Source organism: Somniosus microcephalus, chromosome 1 (assembly GCF_052327205.1).
Source record: "Somniosus microcephalus isolate GS21.2 chromosome 1, FLI_Smic_1.0, whole genome shotgun sequence".
Classification (NCBI taxonomy): Eukaryota; Metazoa; Chordata; class Chondrichthyes; order Squaliformes; family Somniosidae; genus Somniosus; species Somniosus microcephalus.
The window spans coordinates 460,231,502-460,258,031 of NC_140987.1; the positions used below are offsets into that span (position 1 = coordinate 460,231,502).

A 26,530-nucleotide genomic window follows, 5' to 3' on the forward strand; every position below is an offset into this window, starting at 1 on the left:
GACACTCCCCTACTCTACCATTAAACCAAAGCTGCCCACTTTCCAGCCCAGGTCTTCCTGTCCGTTATAATTATTTTTTTTGGTGGGGGGGCGGGGGGGGGGGGATTGCCAGCTGGCGAGAGCACAAGTGAGCAAACTCCGAGCTTCAATTTCTAACCATCGAGACAGCTCTACCCATGCGTGTATCCAGGCTGGAACCCGAAGTGCAGCTAGCAGTCTCAGACCGACACCAGCTATGTAAATACACGCTTAATGTTGCATGCTGCCGACCTAATTTAGCTCTTTCTGAATGTCCACGCTTATTCAAGGGATGCTTCCAGAGCTAAAAACTGAAATTCAAGCCAAAGTAGTTGTTCTGTATTTGTGCAAGGAGTCCACATAAATGGAAACGATCAGGGTTCTGCACTTTAATCGGGTATTCATTGCCCTACACTGCCCTGATTCAGCAAAATCATACCCATCTCCCTTTTTATAAAATGACAGCATTAATTCACACAAACATAGAAACATAGAAGATAGGAGCAGGAGTCGGCCGTTCGAGCCTGCTCCGCCATTCAATGAGATCATGGCTGATCATCCAAACTCAGTACCCTGTCCCTGCCTTCTCCCCATATCCCTTGATCCCTTTAGCCTTAAGAAATATATCCAACTCTTTCTTGAATATATTTAATGAATTGGCCTCCACCGCCCTCTGTGGTAGAGAATTCCACAGGTTCACCACTCTCTGGGTGAAGAAATTCCTCCTCATTTCAGTCCTAAATGGCTTACCCCTTATCCTTAGACTATGACCCCTGGTTCTGGACTCCCCGGCCATCCGAAACATCCTTCCTGCATCTAGCCTGTCCAGACCCGACAGAATTTTATAGGTTTCGATGAGATCCCCTCTCAATCTTCTAAACTCCAGCGAGTATAAGCCCAATCGACACAATCTCTCCTCATACATCATTCCTGCCATCCCAGGTATCAGCCTGGTGAATCTTCGCTGCACTCCCTCCATGGCAAGAACGTCCTTCCTCAGATAAGGTGACCAAAACTGCACACAATACTCAAGGTGCAGTCTCACCAAGGCCCTGTACAACTGCAGCAAGACATCCTTGTTCCTGTACTCGAACCCTCTTGCTACAAAGGCCAGCATACCATTTGCCTTCTTAACCGCCTGCTGCACCTGCATGCTTACCTTCAGCGACTGGTGCACAAGAACACCCAGGTCTCTTTGCACTTCCCCTTCTCTCAATCTATTGCCATTCAAATAATAATCTGCCTTCCTGTTTTTGCCACCAAAGTGGATAACCTCACATTTATCCACATTATAGTGCATTTGCCATGTTTCTGCCCAATCACCCAACCTGTCCAAATCGTACTGGAGTTTCACAACATCCTCCTCACAGCTTACCCTCCCACCCAGCTTTGTGTCGTCTGCAAATTTGGAGATATTACATCCAATTCCCTCGTCCAGATCATTAATATATATTGTGAACAGCTGGGGTCCTAGGACCGATCCTTGCGGTACCCCACTAGTCACTGCCTGCCACTCGGAAAACGACCCTTTATTCCAACTCTTTGCTTTCTGTCCGCCAACCAGTTCTCTATCCAAGTCAATACCTTGCCCCCAATCCCATGTGCCTTAATTTTGCATGCTAATCTCTTATGTGGGACCTTATCGAAAGCCTTCTGAAAGTCCAAATACACCACATCCACTGGTTCTCCCTGATCTATTTTACCAGTTACATCCTCAAAAAATTCCAGTAGGTTAGTCAAGCACGATTTACCTTTTGTAAATCCATGTTGACTTTGTCCGATCCTGTCACTGTTTTCCAAGTGCTCTGCTATTACATCTTTTATAATGGACTCTAGCATTTTCCCCACTACCGATGTCAAGCTTACTGATCTATAACTCCCCGCCTTTTCTCTACCACCATTTTTGAATAGTGGGGTAACATTAGCTACCCGCCAATCCATGGGTACCGTTCCAGAGTCTATCGAGTTCTGGAAGATGACCAGCAATGCATCTACTATCTCTAGGGCCACTTCCTTAAGTACCCTGGGATGTAGACCATCAGGCCCTGGGGAAATACAGGGAACTCTGTTAACCAGCAAAATTCAGGAGTAGGTTCAGGTAAGTTTTACTTCATATTAGTGGCAGTTCCTGGATCTGTGGCTGTGTAACTGGGGTTCCTGCGCTTGTTGCTAAGCAACAGGGACGCTTGGTCTGTGGCCGGAGTTCCTGCACCTGTTGCTAAGCAACAGGGAAGCCTGGATTTGTTGCTGTGTACGGAGCTCTCGTACCTTTTAACTATAACTCTCTGTAATCCGGACTTTTTGATAAACCAGCACCATGCCAGTCCCGTCGGTGCCGGATAATGAAGAGTTTCCTTTGTGTGCATTAAAAATACTACAGCCAAGCGCAGATTCTATAACCACAGAAATAAGGTGACAAGTACTAACCCAGGACACAGAAAAGAAGTCAAGAGAACATTCGTCTTCCATTTCTCACCACCAAATGCTGTGGAAAGAACACAACAATTAACCAAAATACTAGTTACAGATGATTGTGAAAAACTTTGCTGGTCTAGTAATCCTGAGTATTGAACGTCCTTTCCAACTTTCAGAATATTCTTAATTCTCACTCGACTTTTGCTGGAGTTCTGGGGTGCGGGGCTCCCTTCTTTCAGTCAATGCCCAATGAAGTACTAAAGTAGACAATCACTTCTCAATTCAGAATAATCGTTGCACAGAGACGATTTGGATGCCTTTATGCGCAGTGATCAATTGCTGAACAAAGTTCTAACCCAGGAAGCATCATTAAGTTAGTCATACTAATTAGCGAGGACAACTGTAGCTCTTCCAAGGTGTTTCTTTCAAAAGGGGCAGGATCCCAAATGATTTCCCAAGTTTGTCTGACTGACTCGGACATGATGCACAGCAAAAACAAGTGAAACGTTTCTTATTTTGTTGCAAAAGTGCTCCTGTGGCCCTCAGAGGCTGAAGCAACAAAGCACAGTAATAGGACACACCGATTTTTATTTGGGTGCCTATTAGGATAAGGGCAGTAGCTGCCAGTGAATGGCGACCTCATGCATTTGCACTTTATTACACAAGCTTAAGTTTATCTTTCATATATCAAAAAAAGGAGGTCTTCTAAAGAAACCTGAAGTCTTGTGACTCTGCTCAATTTTTTTTTGTTCAAACTGTTCATGTAATAGAAGGATATGTTGATAGGGTGAGATGAAGGAAGGTGGGAGGAAGCTCACGTGGAGCATAAACACCAGCACACACCTGTTAGGCGGAAAGGCCCATTTTTAATTTTTATTCGTTCTTGGGATGTGGGCCTCGCTGGCAAGGCCAGCATTTATTGCCCATCCCTAGTTACCCTCGAGAAGGTAGTGGTGAGCCGCCTTCTTGAACCACTGCAGTCCGTGTGGTGAAGGTACTCCCACAGTGCTGTTAGGGAGGGAGTTCCAGGATTCTGACCCAGCGACGACGGAGGAACGGCCGATATATTTCCAAGTCAGGATGGTGTGTGACTTGGAGGTGGTGGTGTCCCCATGCGCCTGCTGCCCTTGTCCTTCTAGGTGGTGGAGGTCGCAGGTTTGGGAGGTGCTACTGAAGAAGCCTTGGCAAGTTGCTGCAGTGCATCTTGTAGATGGTACACACTGCAGCCACGGTGCGCCGGTGGTGGAGAGAATGAATGTTTAAGATGGTGGATGGGGTGCCAATTAAGCGGGCTGCTTTATCCTTGATGGTGTCTTAAGTGTTGTTGGAGCTGCACTCATCCAGGCAAGTGGAGAGGATTCCATCACACTCCTGGCTTGTGCCTTGTAGATTGTCAAAAGGCTTTGGGGAGTCAGGAGGTGAGACACTCGCCTCAGAATACCCAGCCTCTGACCTGCTCTTGTTGCCAATATTTATGTGGCTGGTCCAGTTAAGGTTCTGGTCAATGGTGACCCCCAGGATGTTGATGGTGGGGGATTCAGCGATGGTAATGCCATTGAACGTCACGGGGCAGTGGTTGGACGTTCGCTTGTTGGAGACAGTCATTGCCTGGCACTTGTGTGGCGTGAATGTTACCTGCCACTTATCAGCCCAAGCCTGAATGTCATCCAGTTGCATGTGGGTATGGACTGCTTCATTGAGGAGTTGAGAATGGCACTGAACACTGTGCAGTCATCAGCGAACATCCCCACTTTTGACCTTATGATGGAGGGAAGATCATTGATGAAGCTGCTAAAGATGGTTGGGCCAAGGACACTGCCCTGAGGAACTCCTGCAGCGATGTCCTCCAACCACCACAACCATCTTCCTTTGTGCTAGGTATGACTCCAGCCAGTGGAGAGTTTTCCCCCCCGATTCCCATTGACTTCCGTTTTACTAGGGCTCCTTGATGCCACACTCGGTCAAATGCAGTCACTCTCACCTCACCTCTGGAATTCAGCTCTTTTGCCCATTTTTGGACCAAGGCTGTAATGAGGTCTGGAGCCGAGTGGTCTTGGCAGAACCCAAGCTGAGCATCGGTGAGCAGGTTATTGGTGAGTAAGTGCTGCTTAATAGCACTGTCGATGACACCTTCCATCACTTTGCTGATGATTGAGAATAGACTGATGGAGCGGTAATGGGCCAGAGTGGATTTGTCCTGCTTTTTGTGGACAGGACATACCTGGGCAGTTTTCCACATTGTCGGATAGATGCCAGTGTTGTAGCTGTACTGGAACAGCTTGGCTAGCGGCGCGGCTAGTTCTGGTGCACAAGTCTTCAGCACGTTAGCCGGGATGTTGTCAGGGCCCACAGCCTTTGCTACATCCAGTGCGCTCAGCTGTTTCTTGATATCACGTGGAGTGAATCGAATTGGCTGAAGACTGGCTTCTGTGATGGTGGGGACCTCGGGAGGAGGCCGATAGGATCATCCACTCGGCATTTCTGGCTGAAGATGGTTGCAAACACTTCAGCCTTGCCTTTTGCACTCACATCATTGAGGATGGGGACATTCATGGAGCCTCCTCCTCCCATTAGTTGTTTAATGGTCCACCACCATTCACGACTGGATGTGGCAGGACTGCAGAGCAGTTTCTATGCTGTACAGTTCCATGTGAATGTTTTATTTCATACATTACAGCAGAGATTTTATTAGAAGTTTTCTTCTGGTTGAGTTTATGTAGTACAGCCTACTTCCTTTTTCTTAAGTAAAACTCAGAACTAGAATTTCCATTCCTAGTATTGTAATGAGGGGAGACTCGAGACAGTGGGACTACTTCCACTGAAGCAAACAGCAAGAGGAGAGTTAACGGGAGGTTTTTTTTTTAAATTATGGAGGGTTTTGATACAGTAAAGAGGGAAAGAATACTTCCCCTGGATGGGCAATCAGTGATGAGGAGCCATCAATTTAAAATGTCAATAAGAAAATGCGGAAAGGGGTTGGGAAGATATTTCTTTACAAGTTATCTCTTCCATTTCCGCTCATAGTGGAAGGGTCAGAGGTCACATAAAAAATCTCATGCCAATTTATCGATTGCAGCAACTGGGTTAGTGACATTCTTGCAACATCATTTCGATCACCAGCAGCATTGTGATCGATTCAATACGACCCAGATACAGCCAACAACAAAAGACGACATTGTGCATTACTCACTCTTGTACATTCTAGCAGAAACATATCCTGCAGGTGTTCCAAGCAAGACCCACAGAACAACAGCGCAGGTCATCAATGCTCCTCGGTTGGCAGGTGACAGGAACCCAAGGCATGCGAGGACTGTACAGTGAGTGGAAAAAGAGGAGAAATGTCTTAGTATCTACAGCACAATACCACGTCTCTGGGTCGCTATTCCCTCAATTGAAAGCAGCTCCTCCTCAGTACAGGCGGGGTTGTATTTCTGTACTCGCGTATTCTGAAAGATGTGATGAAGGAATGTGACTTTATTCACACACATCCAACCTGCAGACAAATATTGATCCTGACCTTTACATGAAATTAATTATCTCCATTGTTAGATTTTCTGTTCTACATCATAAAAATGAAAAAAAATTGCAGCTTTTTGCATATTGCAATCTGCTCGCTCTACATTGCAGTGCAACTGTGAAAGCATCTGTGGAGTTAACAGTGGAATTAACCGTTTGAATGTGAACCCTCTGTCAAGTCCCACCTGTAAAATGAATCCCTCTGTTCCCTCCACAGGTAGTATTTCATCTGCTGTTTCCAGCATTTGCTGCTGTACGAGTCTGACTGACAGTAGCTAGTTTTTAATTCTATTCTCCTGTATCTTCAGATTTCAGAGAGATTTACCTCTGTGTCCTGTTCAACCCTTAGCTGCTTCAAACCAGAGATCCTACACATCACGAAAAGCCACTTACCTTCGCCTCGACAATATCATCTTCACCTCACTCCCACCGCTGCTGGAACTCCGACACCTCTGCTGCTTCCAATACTCTCGCCCAAACCTCAGCCTCCAAAGGTGCATTACATAACCTCCACTACCAACATCCAAGTCCCACTCCCCCATCAGCCCGTCCTTACCAATGCTGCCCATCTGTGCATTGCCTCATCCCGCTCCACTAGAAGTGACAAAGCTTTCTGCCGTCTCAGCCCCACTCTCAAACTGTCTCCCTAAACACCTCCACCTTGCCACCTCGCTTCCCATCTTTGAAAAGCCCTTATAAACACTCCCATACCTCTCCTCATAAATCTTTAGCTCCTCTCCTTCTACCGCTCTTGCGTGAACTGCCTTGAGACGCTATGTTAAAGACACTAAATACATGCAATCTGTGACTAGCCCAGAAACAGATAAAGGCTAAAACAATAAGAGAGTTTAGTATTTGTTCTTGGTATCAAATAATGCTTACAGAGAGTGATAAACATCATGATGAAGATCTGTGTTCCTTGACCAAGGAAAACAGATAAAAGCATTCCTTTCCTGGGAGGCCTGAAGACATCACCATGCACCAGCTTCCAACCAAACTCTTCCTGGGCATCTTCCTGTACAAAAGAAGCACGGGTATAACACACATCAGTCTTGTGGGAGAGACAGAAAACATTGAAGTGAGAAATAACCGCCTGAAAACTAATGCATTCATTCACAAGTGTAATGTGAGGGTGCATTAACGCAGCAACTGGTGTTGCTGCAAACTCGCTTCCATTTTGCACCGAATTTGAAGTTACAATGTAAACCGGGAGTTCAGGCTGGGCCAGAATCTGAAGTTACAATGTAAACCGGGAGTTCAGGCCGGACCTGAATCTGAAGTTACAATGTAAACCGGGAGTTCAGGCCGGGCCCGAATCTGAAGTTACAATGTAAACCGGGAGTTCAGGCCGGACCTGAATCTGGAGTTACAATGTAAACCGGGAGTTCAGGCCGGACCCGAATCTGGAGTTACAATGTAAACCGGGAGTTCAGGCCGGGCCCGAATCTGAAGTTACAATGTAAACCGGGAGTTCAGGCCAGACCCGAATCTGAAGTTACAATGTAAACCGGGAGTTCAGGCCGGACCCGAATCTGAAGTTACAATGTAAACCGGGAGTTCAGGCTGGGCCCGAATCTGAAGTTACAATGTAAACCGGGAGTTCAGGCTGGGCCCGAATCTGAAGTTACAATGTAAACCGGGAGTTCAGGCTGGGCCCGAATCTGAAGTTACAATGTAAACCGGGAGTTCAGGCTGGGCCCGAATCTGAAGTTACAATGTAAACCGGGAGTTCAGGCCGGACCTGAATCTGAAGTTACAATGTAAACCGGGAGTTCAGGCCGGACCGGAATCTGAAGTTACAATGTAAACCGGGAGTTCAGGCCGGACCGGAATCTGAAGTTACAATGTAAACCGGGAGTTCAGGCCGGACCTGAATCTGAAGTTACAATGTAAACCGGGAGTTCAGGCCGGGCCCGAATCTGAAGTTACAATGTAAACCGGGAGTTCAGGCCGGACCGGAATCTGAAGTTACAATGTAAACCGGGAGTTCAGGCCGGGCCCGAATCTGAAGTTACAATGTAAACCGGGAGTTCAGGCCGGGCCCGAATCTGAAGTTACAATGTAAACCGGGAGTTCAGGCCGGGCCCGAATCTGAAGTTACAATGTAAACCGGGAGTTCAGGCCAGACCGGAATCTGAAGTTACAATGTAAACCGGGAGTTCAGGCTGGGCCCGAATCTGAAGTTACAATGTAAACCGGGAGTTCAGGCCGGGCCCGAATCTGAAGTTACAATGTAAACCGGGAGTTCAGGCTGGGCCCGAATCTGAAGTTACAATGTAAACCGGGAGTTCAGGCCAGACCCGAATCTGAAGTTACAATGTAAACCGGGAGTTCAGGCCGGACCCGAATCTGAAGTTACAATGTAAACCGGGAGTTCAGGCCGGACCTGAATCTGAAGTTACAATGTAAACCGGGAGTTCAGGCTGGGCCCGAATCTGAAGTTACAATGTAAACCGGGAGTTCAGGCTGGGCCCGAATCTGAAGTTACAATGTAAACCGGGAGTTCAGGCTGGGCCGGAATCTGAAGTTACAATGTAAACCGGGAGTTCAGGCCGGACCCGAATCTGAAGTTACAATGTAAACCGGGAGTTCAGGCCGGACCGGAATCTGAAGTTACAATGTAAACCGGGAGTTCAGGCCGGACCCGAATCTGAAGTTACAATGTAAACCGGGAGTTCAGGCCGGGCCCGAATCTGAAGTTACAATGTAAACCGGGAGTTCAGGCCGGACCCGAATCTGAAGTTACAATGTAAACCGGGAGTTCAGGCCGGACCCGAATCTGAAGTTACAATGTAAACCGGGAGTTCAGGCCGGACCGGAATCTGAAGTTACAATGTAAACCGGGAGTTCAGGCCGGGCCCGAATCTGAAGTTACAATGTAAACCGGGAGTTCAGGCCGGGCCCGAATCTGAAGTTACAATGTAAACCGGGAGTTCAGGCCGGGCCCGAATCTGAAGTTACAATGTAAACCGGGAGTTCAGGCCGGGCCCGAATCTGAAGTTACAATGTAAACCGGGAGTTCAGGCCGGACCCGAATCTGAAGTTACAATGTAAACCGGGAGTTCAGGCTGGGCCCGAATCTGAAGTTACAATGTAAACCGGGAGTTCAGGCCGGACCCGAATCTGAAGTTACAATGTAAACCGGGAGTTCAGGCCGGACCGGAATCTGAAGTTACAATGTAAACCGGGAGTTCAGGCCGGACCCGAATCTGAAGTTACAATGTAAACCGGGAGTTCAGGCTGGGCCCGAATCTGAAGTTACAATGTAAACCGGGAGTTCAGGCTGGGCCAGAATCTGAAGTTACAATGTAAACCGGGAGTTCAGGCCGGACCCGAATCTGAAGTTACAATGTAAACCGGGAGTTCAGGCCGGACCGGAATCTGAAGTTACAATGTAAACCGGGAGTTCAGGCTGGGCCAGAATCTGAAGTTACAATGTAAACCGGGAGTTCAGGCCGGACCGGAATCTGAAGTTACAATGTAAACCGGGAGTTCAGGCCGGACCGGAATCTGGAGTTACAATGTAAACCGGGAGTTCAGGCCGGACCGGAATCTGAAGTTACAATGTAAACCGGGAGTTCAGGCCGGGCCCGAATCTGAAGTTACAATGTAAACCGGGAGTTCAGGCCGGGCCCGAATCTGAAGTTACAATGTAAACCGGGAGTTCAGGCCGGACCCGAATCTGGAGTTACAATGTAAACCGGGAGTTCAGGCCGGACCGGAATCTGGAGTTACAATGTAAACCGGGAGTTCAGGCCGGACCGGAATCTGAAGTTACAATGTAAACCGGGAGTTCAGGCCGGGCCCGAATCTGAAGTTACAATGTAAACCGGGAGTTCAGGCCGGACCGGAATCTGAAGTTACAATGTAAACCGGGAGTTCAGGCCGGACCGGAATCTGAAGTTACAATGTAAACCGGGAGTTCAGGCCGGGCCCGAATCTGGAGTTACAATGTAAACCGGGAGTTCAGGCTGGGCCCGAATCTGGAGTTACAATGTAAACCGGGAGTTCAGGCCGGGCCCGAATCTGAAGCAAAGCAGAATGCAATCCCCTGAAGACAGTCTCGTGCTGCTTTCTGGCTTGGCCCCCAGTCCAGATTTACTCTACAACTATAAACTTGGTGCAAAACAGAAGCTACCTTACACCGATACCAATGCTGTAGTGCAAGTACACTCAGCTACCCTGGATAGCTTGAAAGTAAGTTTATTAAGAGTCAATTAATAAGGGTACATTAGGAACATTAATGCAATTGCTTTCCCAATTTTTAAAACGCTTTGAAAGCGAAGGGCCAAGGCCCAGAGTGTGGAACCCCACCGAGAGGAGGCAGTAAATCAGGGAGCCGGGTATGCCAGGCTCCAATAGCCTGCACGTTACAGGAGGAAAGAAAGACTAATCAAAGTAAGGAGTTCCACCGCTTTTATGTCCTGGAAAAGGAAGTTACAGCAGACTGTGATGATTGTTGGTTTTAATGCAGTGAAGGGAAGAGTATACACCACAGCATATTTCCAACTTGGGAAGAAGTCAGGAAAGTCAGAGGAACACAGGCCATAGATAAGAACGAACAGAATGGGAGAAAGGACCAAGGCTTAAGGACCCCAGGTTAAGAACATTCGAATTAGGAGTAGGCCATACAGCTCCTCGAGCCTGCTCCGCCATTCAGTAAGATCATGGCTGCACCTCCACTTTCCTGCACTACCCCCAGATCCCTTGATTCCCTAAGTGCTCAAAAATCTATCGATCTCAGCCTTGAATATACTGAATGACTGAGCATCCACAGCCCTCTGGGGTAGAGAATTCCAAAGATTCACAGCCTACCGAGTGAAGAAATGTTTCCTCATCTCAGTCCTAAATGGCCATCCCCTTATCCTGAGACTGTGAGCCCTGGTTCCAGACTCTCCGGCCTGGGGAAACAGCCTCTCAGCATCGACCCTGTCAAGCCCTCCAAGAATATCATACGTTTCAATGAGATCCCCGCTCATTCTTCTAAACTCCAGAGTATAGGCCGAGTCTGCTCAATCTCACTGTTAATGAGAAACAAATCAACTGCAGCACAGATTAAGCAATGTAAGAGCAAGAGCAGGGCTTGGTAGGGTTGCAGTGCCTCCCGTATAAAAGAAACACACAAGACAAAGATAAAGTACCACCATCATTCAAACACACACTTCAGAACAGTACTTACAGCGGAGTCAATCTGATTGTATCTCGCAATATCCTTGTGAAGGGTCCGAAGCATAATCATCGCCACCATCCCAGATAAGAAGAGGACAATCACAAGGGAATTCATAATACTGAGAGAAAAGGGAAATGAGAACATTAATTTTTAACACCTCATAAATAACTACCAGCCGTATTGTTTAAAGGGAGTAATGTACTAAGTATTTCAAATTAGCTTTTTTTAAACTAAGTATTAAAAATTCCAAGTTTCAAATACAAATGATTACAATGGGGAATAATAACTAATTTCCATTAGCTGATGCCACAACCCTTTCAAACCATGCTTTTTCAAAAAAACTCATTCTTCACTGCACAAGCCAAAACGACCCTTTAAACTCTTTTACCATCAACTCCAACTGTGCCAAGTCAACTCGCCACTTCTATCCAACCCCATGAATCCCCCTCAGTTCTTTCATAACAGCACTAGTTTGCTTTGTGCATTGAGTGCTGTTGGAGTTTTGCTAAGTGGGAGAGTTCGGATAAGTGGGAGGTGAGCGTGTGTTTTTTGCTGTTTTGTTCCCCACTCCCAGGCTTAGACAGCACTGTGGAGGCGGAGCAGCGAGACGAGTCAACCAAACAGGCTCCACAGACAGTATTCAAGGAGGAGGTTGGTGATCAGCTGGTTGGTTGGTTTTCTTCCTTCTCTTCTCTTTTATACCTTTAGGTTGGTAAGTCCTATTGAATAGTGGTGTGATATTATCATATATATCCGGGCAGGGTCTTCATAACTAATAATAAGAAATTTAATTAATTATATAGAATGGAGCAGGTGATGTGTTACTGTTGCGAGATGTGGGAGCCGGTGAACCCCATTGAGGCTCACGGTGATTACATCTGCGACAAGTGTTTGCTGCTAGAGGAACTCAAGTTCCATGTTATGGAGCTTGAGACCGAGCTTCAGACACTGCGACACATCAGGGAGGGGGAGAAGTTCCTGGACTCTATGTTTCAGGAGATGGTCACGCCTATGAAGTTAATTACTGCAGATGTAGTCCGTGGTCAGGGACAGGACAGTGTGACTACGAGTGAGGAAGGTACAGGGATCCAGGATGTAGTGTTGAAGGAGACGCAGCCCTTGTTCTTGTCCAGCAGGATCGAGGTTCTTACTCCCTGTGAGGGCGGGAGCGGGAACTGCAGGGAGGATGAGCAACCTGGCCACAGCACCATGGTACAGGGGGCCATTCAAGTGGAGGGACTAAAAAGAAATGTTGTAGTGGTAGGGGATAGTATCATTAGGGGGATAGATAGGGTTCTCTGCAGTCAAGAGCGGGAGTCCTGAAGGCTGTGTTGCCTGCCTGGTGCCAGGGTTAAGGACATCTCTTCTGGGCTGGAAAGAAACTTGGAGTGGGAGGGGGAGAATCCAGTTGTCGTGGTCCATGTTGGTACAAACGACGTAGATAGGACAAGGAAGACGGTTCTGTTAAAGGAGCATGAGCAGCTAGGGGTCAAATTAAAAAACAGAACCTCAAGGGTAATAATCTCTGGGTTATTACCTGAGCCACGAGCGAATTTGGCTAGGATAAATAAAATTAAAGAGTTAAATGCGTGGCTCAAAGACTGGTGTGGGAGAAATGGGTTTTGCTTCTTGGGACACTGGCACCAGTACTGGGACAGGAGGGAGCTGTTCTGTTGGGACGGACTCCACTTGGCCAGTGCTGGGACTAGAGTCCTGGCGAATCATATAACTAGGGCTGTAGAGAGGGCTTTAAACTAATTAGTGGGGGGGAGGTTTCTCGAGAGCAAATAATAGAAATGACAACAGAGAAGGTCATAGACTTAGGTAGCAGTGGGGGAATTAAAAAACAATGTGTCAGGAAGGGACAGAAGGTATGGAGCAAAAAGTAAAGTACTAAAAAGGGAAAAAACAGGAACTAAGTGTTACAAAACATATTTGAAAGTTCTTTATCTGAATGCACGTAGCATTCGTAACAAAATGAATGAGTTAACGGCACAAATAATGACATATGGGTATGATCTTGTGGCCATTACAGAAACATGGCTGCAGGGTGACCATGACTGGGAATTAAACATACCAGGTTATTTAACAATCAGGAAGGACAGGCAGGAAGGGAGAGGAGGTGGGGTGGCTATGTTAATAAAGGAAGGAATCACTATAATACAGAGAAATGATATTGGGTCAAAGGATCAGGATAGTGAAGCAGTTTGGGTGGCAATAAGGAATAATAAGGGGAAAAAAACACTAGTGGGTGTAGTCTATAGGCCTCCGAACAGTTGCAACTCTGTTGGACGGAGTATTAATCAGGAAATAGTTGAGGCTTGTAATAAGGGAACAGCTATAATTATGGGGGATTTTAATTATCATATTAACTGGACAAATCAAATTGGGCAGAGCAGCCTTGAGGAAGAGTTCATTGAGTGTATTAGGGATGGGTTTCTTGACCAGTATGTAACTGAACTGACCAGGGGGCAAGCAACCTTAGATTTGGTCCTGTGTAATGAGACAGGATTAATTAAAAATGTCCTAGTAAAGGATCCCCTTGGAATGAGTGACCATAACATGGTTGAGTTCCATATTCAATTAGAGGGTGAGAAGGTTGGATCTCAAACAAGCGTGCTGAGCTTGAATAAAGGAGACTATGAAGGTATGAGAGCGGAATTAATTAGAGTGGACTGGGAAAATAGATTAAAGGGTAAGACGGTACATGACCAGTGGTGTACATTTAAGGAGTTATTTTACAACTTCCAAAAAAAATATATTCCACTGAGGAAAAAAGGGTGTAAAAGAAAAGATAGCCATCCGTGGCTAAGTAAAGTAATTAAGGATAGTATCCGACTAAAAACAAGGGCATATAAGGTAGCCAAATCTAGTGGGAGGATGGAAGATTGGGAAGTCTTTAAAAGACAGCAAAAAATAACTAAAAGATTGATTAAGAAAGGGAAGATAGATTATGAAAGTAAATTAGCAAAAAATATAAAAACAGACAGTAAAAGTTTCTATAGTTATATAAAAAGAAAAAGGGTGGCTAAAGTAAATGTTGGTCCCTTAGAGGATGAGACCGGGAAATTAATGGTGGGAAATATGGAGATGGCAAAAACACTGAACAATTATTTTGTATCAGTCTTTACAGTAGAGGACACTAAGAATATCCCAACACTGGACAAACAGGGGGCTCTAGGGGGGAGGAACTAAATACGATTAAAATCACTAAGGAAGTGGTACTTGGTAAAATAATGGGACTCAAGGCGGATAAATCCCCTGGACCTGATGGCTTGCATCCTAGGGTCTTGAGGGAAGTAGCGGTAGGGATTGTGGATGCATTGGTAATAATTTTCCAAAACTCACTGGACTCAGCAAAGGTCCCGGCAGATTGGAAAACTGCTAATGTAACACCCTTATTTAAAAAGGGTAGTTGGCAGAAGGCTGGAAACTATAGGCCTGTTAGCCTAACATCTGTGGTTGGTAAAATGTTAGAGTCCATTATTAAGGAGACAGTAACGGGACATTTGGATAAACATAATTTAATAGGACAAACTCAGCATGGTTTCATGAAGGGGAAGTCATGTTTGACAAATTTGCTTGAGTTTTTTGAGGAAGTAACATACAGGGTGGATAAAGGGGAACCAGTGGACGTAGTGTATTTAGACTTCCAAAAGGCATTTGACAAGGTGCCACACAAAAGATTATTGCTTAAGATAAAAAATCACGGGATTGGGGGTAATATTCTGGCGTGGGTGGAGGATTGGCTCTCTAACAGAAAGCAGAGAGTTGGGATAAATGGTTCGTTCTCAGATTGGCAACCAGTAACTAGTGGTGTTCCGCAGGGGTCAGTGCTGGGTCCCCAACTCTTTACAATCTATATTAACGATTTGGAGGAGGGGACCGAGTGTAGCATATCAAAGTTTGCAGATGATACAAAGATGGGACGGAAAGTAGTGAGTGAGGAGGACATAAAAAACCTGCAAAGGGACATAGACAGGCTAAGTAAGTGGGCAGAGATTTGGCAGATGGAATACAATACTGGAAAGTGTGAGGTTATGCACTTTGACAGGAAAAATCATAGAGCAAGTTATTATCTTAATGGCAAGAAACTGGAAAGTACTGTAGTACAAAGGGATCTGGGGGTCCTGGTGCACGAAACTCAAAAAGTTAGTATGCAGGTGCAGCAAGTGATTAAGAAGGCCAATGGAATGTTGGCTTTTATTGCTAGGGGGATGGAATATAAAAACAGGGAGGTATTGCTGCAGTTGTACAAGGTATTGGTGAGACCGCACCTGGAATACTGCATACAGTTTTGGTGTCCATACTTAAGAAAAGACATACTTGCTCTCGAGTCAGTACAAAGAAGGTTCACTCGGTTAATCCCGGGGATGAGGGGGTGGTCATATGAGGAGAGGTTGAGTAGATTGGGACTCTACTCATTGGAGTTCAGAAGAATGAGAGATGATCTTATTGAAACATATAAGATTGTGAAGGGGCTTGATCGGGTGGATGCGGTGAGGATGTTCCCAATGATGGGTGAAACTAGAACTAGGGGGCATAATCTTAAAATAAGGGGCTGCTCATTCAAAACTGAGATGAGGAGAAACTTCTTCACTCAGAGGGTGGTAGGTTTGTGGAATTTGCTGCCCCAGAAAGCTGTGGAAGCTACATCATTAAATAAATTTAAAACAGAAATAGATAGTTTCCTAGAAGTAAAGGGAATTAAGGGTTACGGGGAGCGGGCAGGAAATTGGACATGAGTCTAGGTTCGGAATGGTCATGGCCCTGTGGGTAGTGGAGTGGGCCCAGGGGCCGTGTAGCCTTGTTCTGCTCCTACTGTGTTCTAATTCTGTGTTAGATTTCAGGAGATGGTTTTATTCCTGTTCCTGGCTGGGGTGGAGATCGCCTTTACAGAAGGTAAGTACTGTAGAAAATATAGGGACAGAGTGATCTCCTGGAAGAATTTCGATCGCCTAGATGGGTCGGAGAGGAATTTCCCAGATTTTTTTCTCCCAAATTGGCCATTGGGTCTTTATCTGGTTTTTCGCCTCTCCCGGGAGATCACATGGGTTCGGGTGGATGCAGAGTGATAGAAGATTTGAGGTTAGGATCAGATCAGCCATGATCTTATTGAATGGTGGAGCAGGCTCGAGGGGCCGATTGGCCTACTCCTGCTCCTATTTCTTATGTTCTTATGTATAGAAAGACCATTGCGGGCCATCGGGCCAGTTTAAACCAGAATACAAAGTTCACTACCTAAATCAAGTGACATTCTGAACCAAATGCTTGCCCAACTCCTCCTTAGAATTGCAGACGTCATCAGCTTTGATAGCAATCACCTTCCCAGCAAATTCAGTTTTGTTTCTACCTTCACTTCCAAGTCATCGATGTACAAGATGAATAGCAAAGTACTTAACACTAACCCTTTGGGTACCCGCTGTCGCTTCCCACCATACTGAGGCAGCTACATCCACAACAGATGAGTATCCCCTTCAATAAACCACCTAGTACGTGCTTTTCTGCCTTAATGATAAACTTCCTCTGTGGAAATGTTTCTAAAGCCTCGCTGAAGATTAGATGATACCTCCTCAAAAAATTCAAACAGCTTTGTCGAGCACGATTTCCCTCCAATAACATTATGCTGACTTGCACTGATGTCTTCGTACTCTTCTAGGTGTTCCACAATGCCCTTCTTCAGGACATTTTACCCATAACAGACGTTAAATTCAAAGGCCTGTAACTTTCAGGACAATCCTTTTGCCCTTCTCCCCCACCCCTTAAAATGATTAGCGCTATGTTCCCTTATCTCCAATCTTTTGGTACATATCCCGTTTCTCATGATTTCCAGAACCCTACCAAAACATGGACCAATTTTGTCAGCTATTTCCTTCAGTATGTTTTTGTGCAGCCCACCTTTCTCCCCAATGCCTTATCCACTCGGTGCCCTTCATGTTTGCTTCTTTCCCTTATGAGTAATTACTATTGTCACTACAATTTCCCATCATTTCCCCAGATCATCACTTCTGGGAGCAAGTCCACAGCTTCTTCCGTGCCTCTTCAGCTGCCCGATACCATCTCCCTGGCACTGCCGTTCAATGCCCTTACTACGTTCTTGGCTCGGTTTATGACCAACGCGTTCAAAAATCAAAAGGTACATTTAAACTAATCAGCTGGGTGAGCCACACAACCCTTCACAACTACTACAAAGTAGCTTGATGATAGGACCAGTCCTGCCAGGTGCCTTCTCTCTTCCTCATCCCCCAGCACCAACCGCCGGCCCTCCACCCCCCACCTTGAGTGAAACGCAGGGGCGTCATCAAGCCGGCATTCGAGAGAAACGTACCAAACTGGGATCAACAAGGTCAAATAGGTTAAGCCACCGTTACAATTATTGTATCCCGTTTTGGGCGCCCTACTTTATGAAGAGGGTGCAGAAGTGATCTACAGCAGGGATAACAGGGTTTAGTTACGAGGGAGACTGGAAAAACCAGAGTTGTTTTCACTAGCATAGAAAAAATTGAGAAAATTTGATGAAAGTATTCAAAATCATGAGAGGTTTGAGAGGGTGAACAGAGAAAAACGATTCCACTGGTCAATGAGTCTGTAACTAGGGGACATAAATTTAAGCTCAAAAGAAAGGTGTCAGCGGAGGCTCACGCTCTCGCCTCTGAGTCAGAAGGTCGTGGGTCCAAGTCCCACTCCAGAGCACAGGAATCTAGGCTGACGCTAGTGCAGTTCTGAGGGAGCACTGCACTGTTGGTGCTGTCTTTCAGATGAGACATTAAACAGGGGACCTCTCTCAGGTGGACATAAAAGATCTTATGGCACGATTTCAGAGAGGAGCGGGGGAGTTATCCCCGGTGTCCTGGGACCAATATTTATCGCTCAATCAACGTCACAAAAACAGATGATCCGGTCATTGTCACATTGCTGTTTGTGGGTCTGGAGTCACATGTAGGCCAGACCTGGTAAGGACGGCAGATTTCCTTCCCTAAAGGACATTAGTGAACCAGATGGGCTTTTGCAGCAATCGACAATGGTATCATGGTCGTCATTACTAAGACTAACATTTAATTCCAGAATTAAACTGAATTGAATTTAAATTCCACCAGCTGCCGTGGTGGGATTTGAACCCATATCCTCAGAGCATTTGACTGAGCCTCTGGCTTACTGGTCTAGTGACATAACCACTACACCACCGCCTCCCCTCACATAACCACTGCGCCACCGCCTCCCCTCACAGAACCACTACACCACCACCTCCCCTCACAGAACCACTACCCCACCGCCTCCCCTCACAGAACCACTACACCACCGCCTCCCCTCACAGAACCACTGCGCCACCGCCTCCCCTCACATAACCACCGAGCCACCACCTCCCCTCACATAACCACTGCGCCACCGCCTCCCCTCACAGAACCACTGCGCCACCGCCTCCCCTCACATAACCACCGAGCCACCACCTCCCCTCACATAACCACTACACCACCACCTCCCCTCACAGAACCACTGCACCACCGCCTCCCCTCACATAACCACCGAGCCACCACCTCCCCTCACAGAACCACTACACCACCGCCTCCCCTCACAGAACCACTGCACCACCGCCTCCCCTCACAGAACCACTGCACCACCGCCTCCCCTCACATAACCACCGAGCCACCACCTCCCCTCACAGAACCACTACACCACCGCCTCCCCTCACAGAACCACTGCACCACCGCCTCCCCTCACATAACCACCGAGCCACCACCTCCCCTCACAGAACCACTACACCACCGCCTCCCCTCACATAACCACCGAGCCACCACCTCCCCTCACATAACCACTGCGCCACCGCCTCCCCTCACATAACCACCGAGCCACCACCTCCCCTCACATAACCACTGCGCCACCGCCTCCCCTCACATAACCACTGCGCCACCGTCTCCCCTCACAGAACCACTACACCACCACCTCCCCTCACAGAACCACTGAGCCACCACCTCCCCTCACATAACCACTACACCACCACCTCCCCTCACAGAACCACGACACCACCGCCTCCCCTCACAGAACCACTACACCACCGCCTCCCCTCACAGAACCACTACACCACCACCTCCCCTCACATAACCACTACGCCACCACCTCCCCTCACAGAACCACTACGCCACCACCTCCCCTCACAGAACCACTGAGCCACCACCTCCCCTCACAGAACCACTACACCACCACCTCCCCTCACAGAACCACTGAGCCACCACCTCCCCTCACAGAACCACTACACCACCACCTCCCCTCACAGAACCACTGCGCCACCGTCTCCCCTCACAGAACCACTACACCACCACCTCCCCTCACAGAACCACTGAGCCACCACCTCCCCTCACAGAACCACTACACCACCACCTCCCCTCACAGAACCACTGCGCCACCGCCTCCCCTCACAGAACCACTGCACCACCGCCTCCCCTCACAGAACCACTACACCACCACCTCCCCTCACAGAACCACTACACCACTGCCTCCCCTCACAGAACCACTACACCACCGCCTCCCCTCACATAACCACTGCGCCACCACCTCCCCTCACAGAACCACTACACCACCGCCTCCCCTCACAGAACCACTGCACCACCGCCTCCCCTCACAGAACCACTACACCACCACCTCCCCTCACAGAACCACTGCACCACCACCTCCCCTCACAGAACCACTACACCACCACCTCCCCTCACAGAACCACTACACCACCACCTCCCCTCACAGAACCACTACACCACCGCCTCCCCTCACAGAACCACTGAGCCACCACCTCCCCTCACAGAACCACTACACCACCACCTCCCCTCACAGAACCACTACACCACCACCTCCCCTCACAGAACCACTGCGCCACCACCTCCCCTCACAGAACCACTACACCACCACCTCCCCTCACAGAACCACTGCACCACCACCTCCCCTCACAGAACCACTACACCACCACCTCCCCTCACAGAACCACTACACCACCACCTCCCCTCACAGAACCACTACACCACCGCCTCCCCTCACAGAACCACTGCGCCACCACCTCCCCTCACAGAACCACTACACCACCACCTCCCCTCACAGAACCACTACACCACCACCTCCCCTCACAGAACCACTACACCACCACCTCCCCTCACAGAACCACTACACCACCGCCTCCCCTCACAGAACCACTACACCACCACCTCCCCTCACATAACCACGACACCACCACCTCCCCTCACAGAACCACTACACCACCACCTCCCCTCACAGAACCACTACACCACCGCCTCCCCTCACAGAACCACTACACCACCACCTCCCCTCACAGAACCACTACACCACCACCTCCCCTCACAGAACCACTGAGCCACCGCCTCCCCTCACAGAACCACTACACCACCACCTCCCCTCACAGAACCACTGCGCCACCGCCTCCCCTCACAGAACCACTGCACCACCACCTCCCCTCACAGAACCACTACACCACCACCTCCCCTCACAGAACCACTGCGCCACCGCCTCCCCTCACAGAACCACTACACCACCGCCTCCCCTCACAGAACCACTGCGCCACCGCCTCCCCTCACAGAACCACTACACCACCACCTCCCCTCACAGAACCACTACACCACCACCTCCCCTCACAGAACCACTGCACCACCGCCTCCCCTCACAGAACCACTACACCACCACCTCCCCTCACAGAACCACTACACCACCACCTCCCCTCACAGAACCACTACACCACCACCTCCCCTCACAGAACCACTGCACCACCGCCTCCCCTCACAGAACCACTGCACCACCGCCTCCCCTCACAGAACCACTACACCACCACCTCCCCTCACAGAACCACTACACCACCGCCTCCCCTCACAGAACCACTACACCACCACCTCCCCTCACAGAACCACTACATCACCGCCTCCCCTCACAGAACCACTGCACCACCGCCTCCCCTCACAGAACCACTGCACCACCACCTCCCCTCACATAACCACTACACCACCGCCTCCCCTCACAGAACCACTGCACCACCACCTCCCCTCACATAACCACTACACCACCACCTCCCCTCACAGAACCACTGCACCACCACCTCCCCTCACATAACCACTACACCACCACCTCCCCTCACAGAACCACTACACCACCGCCTCCCCTCACAGAACCACTGCACCACCGCCTCCCCTCACAGAACCACTGCACCACCACCTCCCCTCACATAACCACTACACCACCACCTCCCCTCACAGAACCACTACACCACCGCCTCCCCTCACATAACCACTACACCACCACCTCCCCTCACAGAACCACTGCCTCCCCTCACAGAACCACTACACCACCGCCTCCCCTCACAGAACCACTGCACCACCGCCTCCCCTCACAGAACCACTACACCACCACCTCCCCTCACATAACCACTGTACCACCGCCTCCCCTCACAGAACCACTGCGCCACCACCTCCCCTCACAGAACCACTACACCACCACCTCCCCTCACAGAACCACTACACCACCACCTCCCCTCACAGAACCACTACACCACCACCTCCCCTCACAGAACCACTACACCACCGCCTCCCCTCACAGAACCACTGCACCACCGCCTCCCCTCACAGAACCACTACACCACCGCCTCCCCTCACATAACCACTGCACCACCTCCCCTCACAGAACCACTACACCACCACCTCCCCTCACATAACCACTGAGCCACCGCCTCCCCTCACATAACCACTGGGCCACCACCTCCCCTCACAGAACCACTGCACCACCGCCTCCCCTCACAGAACCACTGCACCACCTCCCCTCACAGAACCACTACACCACCACCTCCCCTCACATAACCACTGAGCCACCGCCTCCCCTCACATAACCACTGGGCCACCACCTCCCCTCACAGAACCACTACACCACCACCTCCCCTCACATAACCACTGGGCCACCACCTCCCCTCACAGAACCACTACACCACCACCTCCCCTCACATAACCACTGGGCCACCACCTCCCCTCACAGAACCACTACACCACCACCTCCCCTCACATAACCACTGAGCCACCGCCTCCCCTCACATAACCACTGGGCCACCACCTCCCCTCACAGAACCACTGCACCACTGCCTCCCCTCACAGAACCACTGAGCCACCGCCTCCCCTCACATAACCACTGGGCCACCACCTCCCCTCACAGAACCACTGCACCACCGCCTCCCCTCACAGAACCACTGCGCCACCACCTCCCCTCACAGAACCACTGCGCCACCGCCTCCCCTCACAGAACCACTACACCACCGCCTCCCCTCACAGAACCACTACACCATCGCCTCCCCTCACAGAACCACTACACCACCGCCTCCCCTCACAGAACCACTACACCACCGCCTCCCCTCACAGAACCACTACACCACCACCTCCCCTCACATAACCACTGAGCCACCGCCTCCCCTCACATAACCACTACACCACCACCTCCCCTCACAGAACCACTACACCACCGCCTCCCCTCACAGAACCACTACACCACCACCTCCCCTCACATAACCACTACACCACCTCCTCCCCTCACATAACCACTACACCACCGCCTCCCCTCACAGAACCACTACACCACCGCCTCCCCTCACAGAACCACTACACCACCACCTCCCCTCACATAACCACTGCACCACCGCCTCCCCTCACAGAACCACTACACCACCACCTCCCCTCACATAACCACTACACCACCGCCTCCCCTCACAGAACCACTACACCACCACCTCCCCTCACATAACCACTACACCACCGCCTCCCCTCACAGAACCACTACACCACCGCCTCCCCTCACATAACCACTACACCACCACCTCCCCTCACATAACCACTACACCACCGCCTCCCCTCACAGAACCACTACACCACCACCTCCCCTCACATAACCACTGCACCACCGCCTCCCCTCACAGAACCACTACACCACCACCTCCCCTCACATAACCACTACACCACCACCTCCCCTCACATAACCACTGCGCCACCGCCTCCCCTCACAGAACCACTACACCACCACCTCCCCTCACAGAACCACTGAGCCACCACCTCCCCTCACATAACCACTGCACCACCACCTCCCCTCACAGAACCACTACACCACCGCCTCCCCTCACAGAACCACTACACCACCACCTCCCCTCACATAACCACCGAGCCACCGCCTCCCCTCACATAACCACTGCACCACCGCCTCCCCTCACATAACCACCGAGCCACCACCTCCCCTCACAGAACCACTACACCACCACCTCCCCTCACATAACCACCGAGCCACCACCTCCCCTCACATAACCACTACACCATCGCCTCCCCTCACATAACCACCGAGCCACCACCTCCCCTCACATAACCACTACACCACCGCCTCCGCTCACAGAACCACTACACCACCACCTCCCCTCACATAACCACTACACCATCGCCTCCCCTCACATAACCACCGAGCCACCGCCTCCCCTCACAGAACCACTGCACCACCGCCTCCCCTCACAGAACCACTACACCACCACCTCCCCTCACAGAACCACTACACCACCGCCTCCCCTCACAGAACCACTCCACCACCACCTCCCCTCACATAACCACTACACCACCACCTCCCCTCACAGAACCACTGCGCCACCACCTCCCCTCACATAACCACTACACCACCACCTCCCCTCACATAACCACTACACCACTGCCTCCCCTCACAGAACCACTACACCACCGCCTCCCCTCACATAACCACTGCACCACCGCCTCCCCTCACAGAACCACTGCACCACCGCCTCCCCTCACAGAACCACTGCGCCACCACCTCCCCTCACAGAACCACTGCACCACCGCCTCCCCTCACATAACCACTGCACCACCGCCTCCCCTCACAGAACCACTGCACCACCGCCTCCCCTCACAGAACCACTACACCACCGCCTCCCCTCACATAACCACTGCGCCACCGCCTCCCCTCACAGAACCACTACACCACCGCCTCCCCTCACAGAACCACTACACCACCGCCTCCCCTCACAGAACCACTGCACCACCGCCTCCCCTCACAGAACCACTGCACCACCGCCTCCCCTCACAGAACCACTGCACCACCACCTCCCCTCACAGAACCACGACACCACCGCCTCCCCTCACAGAACCACTGCACCACCGCCTCCCCTCACAGAACCACTGCACCACCGCCTCCCCTCACAGAACCACTGCACCACCGCCTCCCCTCACAGAACCACTACACCACCGCCTCCCCTCACAGAACCACTACACCACCACCTCCCCTCACAGAACCACTACACCACCGCCTCCCCTCACAGAACCACACCACCACCTCCCCTCACAGAACCACTACACCACCGCCTCCCCTCACAGCACCACTGCACCACCGCCTCCCCTCACAGAACCACTACACCACCGCCTCCCCTCACAGAACCACTACACCACCGCCTCCCCTCACAGAACCACTACACCACCGCCTCCCCTCACAGAACCACTACACCACCGCCTCCCCTCACAGAACCACTACACCACCGCCTCCCCTCACAGAACCACTGCACCACCGCCTCCCCTCACAGAACCACTACACCACCGCCTCCCCTCACAGAACCACTGCACCACCGCCTCCCCTCACATAACCACTGCACCACCGCCTCCCCTCACAGAACCACTACACCACCACCTCCACTCACATAACCACTGCACCACCGCCTCCCCTCACATAACCACTGCACCACCGCCTCCCCTCACAGAACCACTACACCACCACCTCCCCTCACATAACCACTGCACCACCGCCTCCCCTCACATAACCACTACACCACCGCCTCCCCTCACAGAACCACTGCACCACCGCCTCCCCTCACAGAACCACTACACCACCACCTCCCCTCACAGAACCACTACACCACCACCTCCCCTCACATAACCACTGCACCACCGCCTCCCCTCACATAACCACTGCACCACCGCCTTCCCTCACAGAACCACTACACCACCACCTCCCCTCACAGAACCACTACACCACCGCCTCCCCTCACAGAACCACTACACCACCGCCTCCCCTCACATAACCACTGCACCACCACCTCCCCTCACAGAACCACTACACCACCGCCTCCCCTCACAGAACCACTACACCACCGCCTTCCCTCACAGAACCACTACACCACCACCTCCCCTCACAGAACCACTACACCACCGCCTCCCCTCACAGAACCACTACACCACCGCCTCCCCTCACAGAACCACTACACCACCGCCTCCCCTCACAGAACCACTACACCACCGCCTCCCCTCACAGAACCACTACACCACCGCCTCCCCTCACATAACCACTGCACCACCACCTCCCCTCACAGAACCACTACACCACCGCCTCCCCTCACAGAACCACTACACCACCGCCTTCCCTCACAGAACCACTACACCACCGCCTCCCCTCACATAACCACTGCGCCACCGCCTCCCCTCACAGAACCACTACACCACCGCCTCCCCTCACAGAACCACTACACCACCGCCTTCCCTCACAGAACCACTACACCACCACCTCCCCTCACAGAACCACTACACCACCGCCTCCCCTCACAGAACCACTACACCACCGCCTCCCCTCACAGAACCACTACACCACCGCCTCCCCTCACAGAACCACTACACCACCGCCTCCCCTCACAGAACCACTACACCACCGCCTCCCCTCACAGAACCACTACACCACCGTCTCCCCTCACAGAACCACTGCACCACCACCTCCCCTCACAGAACCACTACACCACCGCCTCCCCTCACATAACCACTGCACCACCGCCTCCCCTCACAGAACCACTGCACCACCACCTCCCCTCACAGAACCACTACACCACCACCTCCCCTCACAGAACCACTACACCACCACCTCCCCTCACAGAACCACTGCACCACCACCTCCCCTCACAGAACCACTACACCACCGCCTCCCCTCACAGAACCACTACACCACCACCTCCCCTCACATAACCACTGCACCACCACCTCCCCTCACAGAACCACTACACCACCACCTCCCCTCACAGAACCACTACACCACCGCCTCCCCTCACATAACCACTGCACCACCACCTCCCCTCACAGAACCACTACACCACCACCTCCCCTCACAGAACCACTACACCACCACCTCCCCTCACAGAACCACTGCACCACCGCCTCCCCTCACAGAACCACTACACCACCACCTCCCCTCACAGAACCACTGCACCACCGCCTCCCCTCACAGAACCACTACACCACCGCCTCCCCTCACAGAACCACTGCACCACCACCTCCCCTCACAGAACCACTGCACCACCGCCTCCCCTCACAGAACCACTACACCACCACCTCCCCTCACAGAACCACTGCACCACCGCCTCCC

The 26,530-nt window shown here is 50.8% G+C and overlaps 1 protein-coding gene across 1 annotated transcript in view; it reads right to left on the minus strand.

Annotated features, from left to right (window-relative positions):
• tm9sf5 (transmembrane 9 superfamily protein member 5) overlaps window positions 1-26,530 on the minus strand; it is a 153,539-nt gene that overhangs the window by 49,152 nt on the left and 77,857 nt on the right. The window contains exons 9-12 of the mRNA XM_086002271.1: window positions 11,129-11,237; window positions 6,832-6,964; window positions 5,624-5,743; window positions 2,446-2,503 (exon numbers count right to left, since the gene is read on the minus strand). Of these exons, the coding sequence (XP_085858397.1) occupies window positions 2,446-2,503; window positions 5,624-5,743; window positions 6,832-6,964; window positions 11,129-11,237 (420 nt within the window). The remainder of the gene's footprint in view (window positions 1-2,445; window positions 2,504-5,623; window positions 5,744-6,831; window positions 6,965-11,128; window positions 11,238-26,530) is intronic.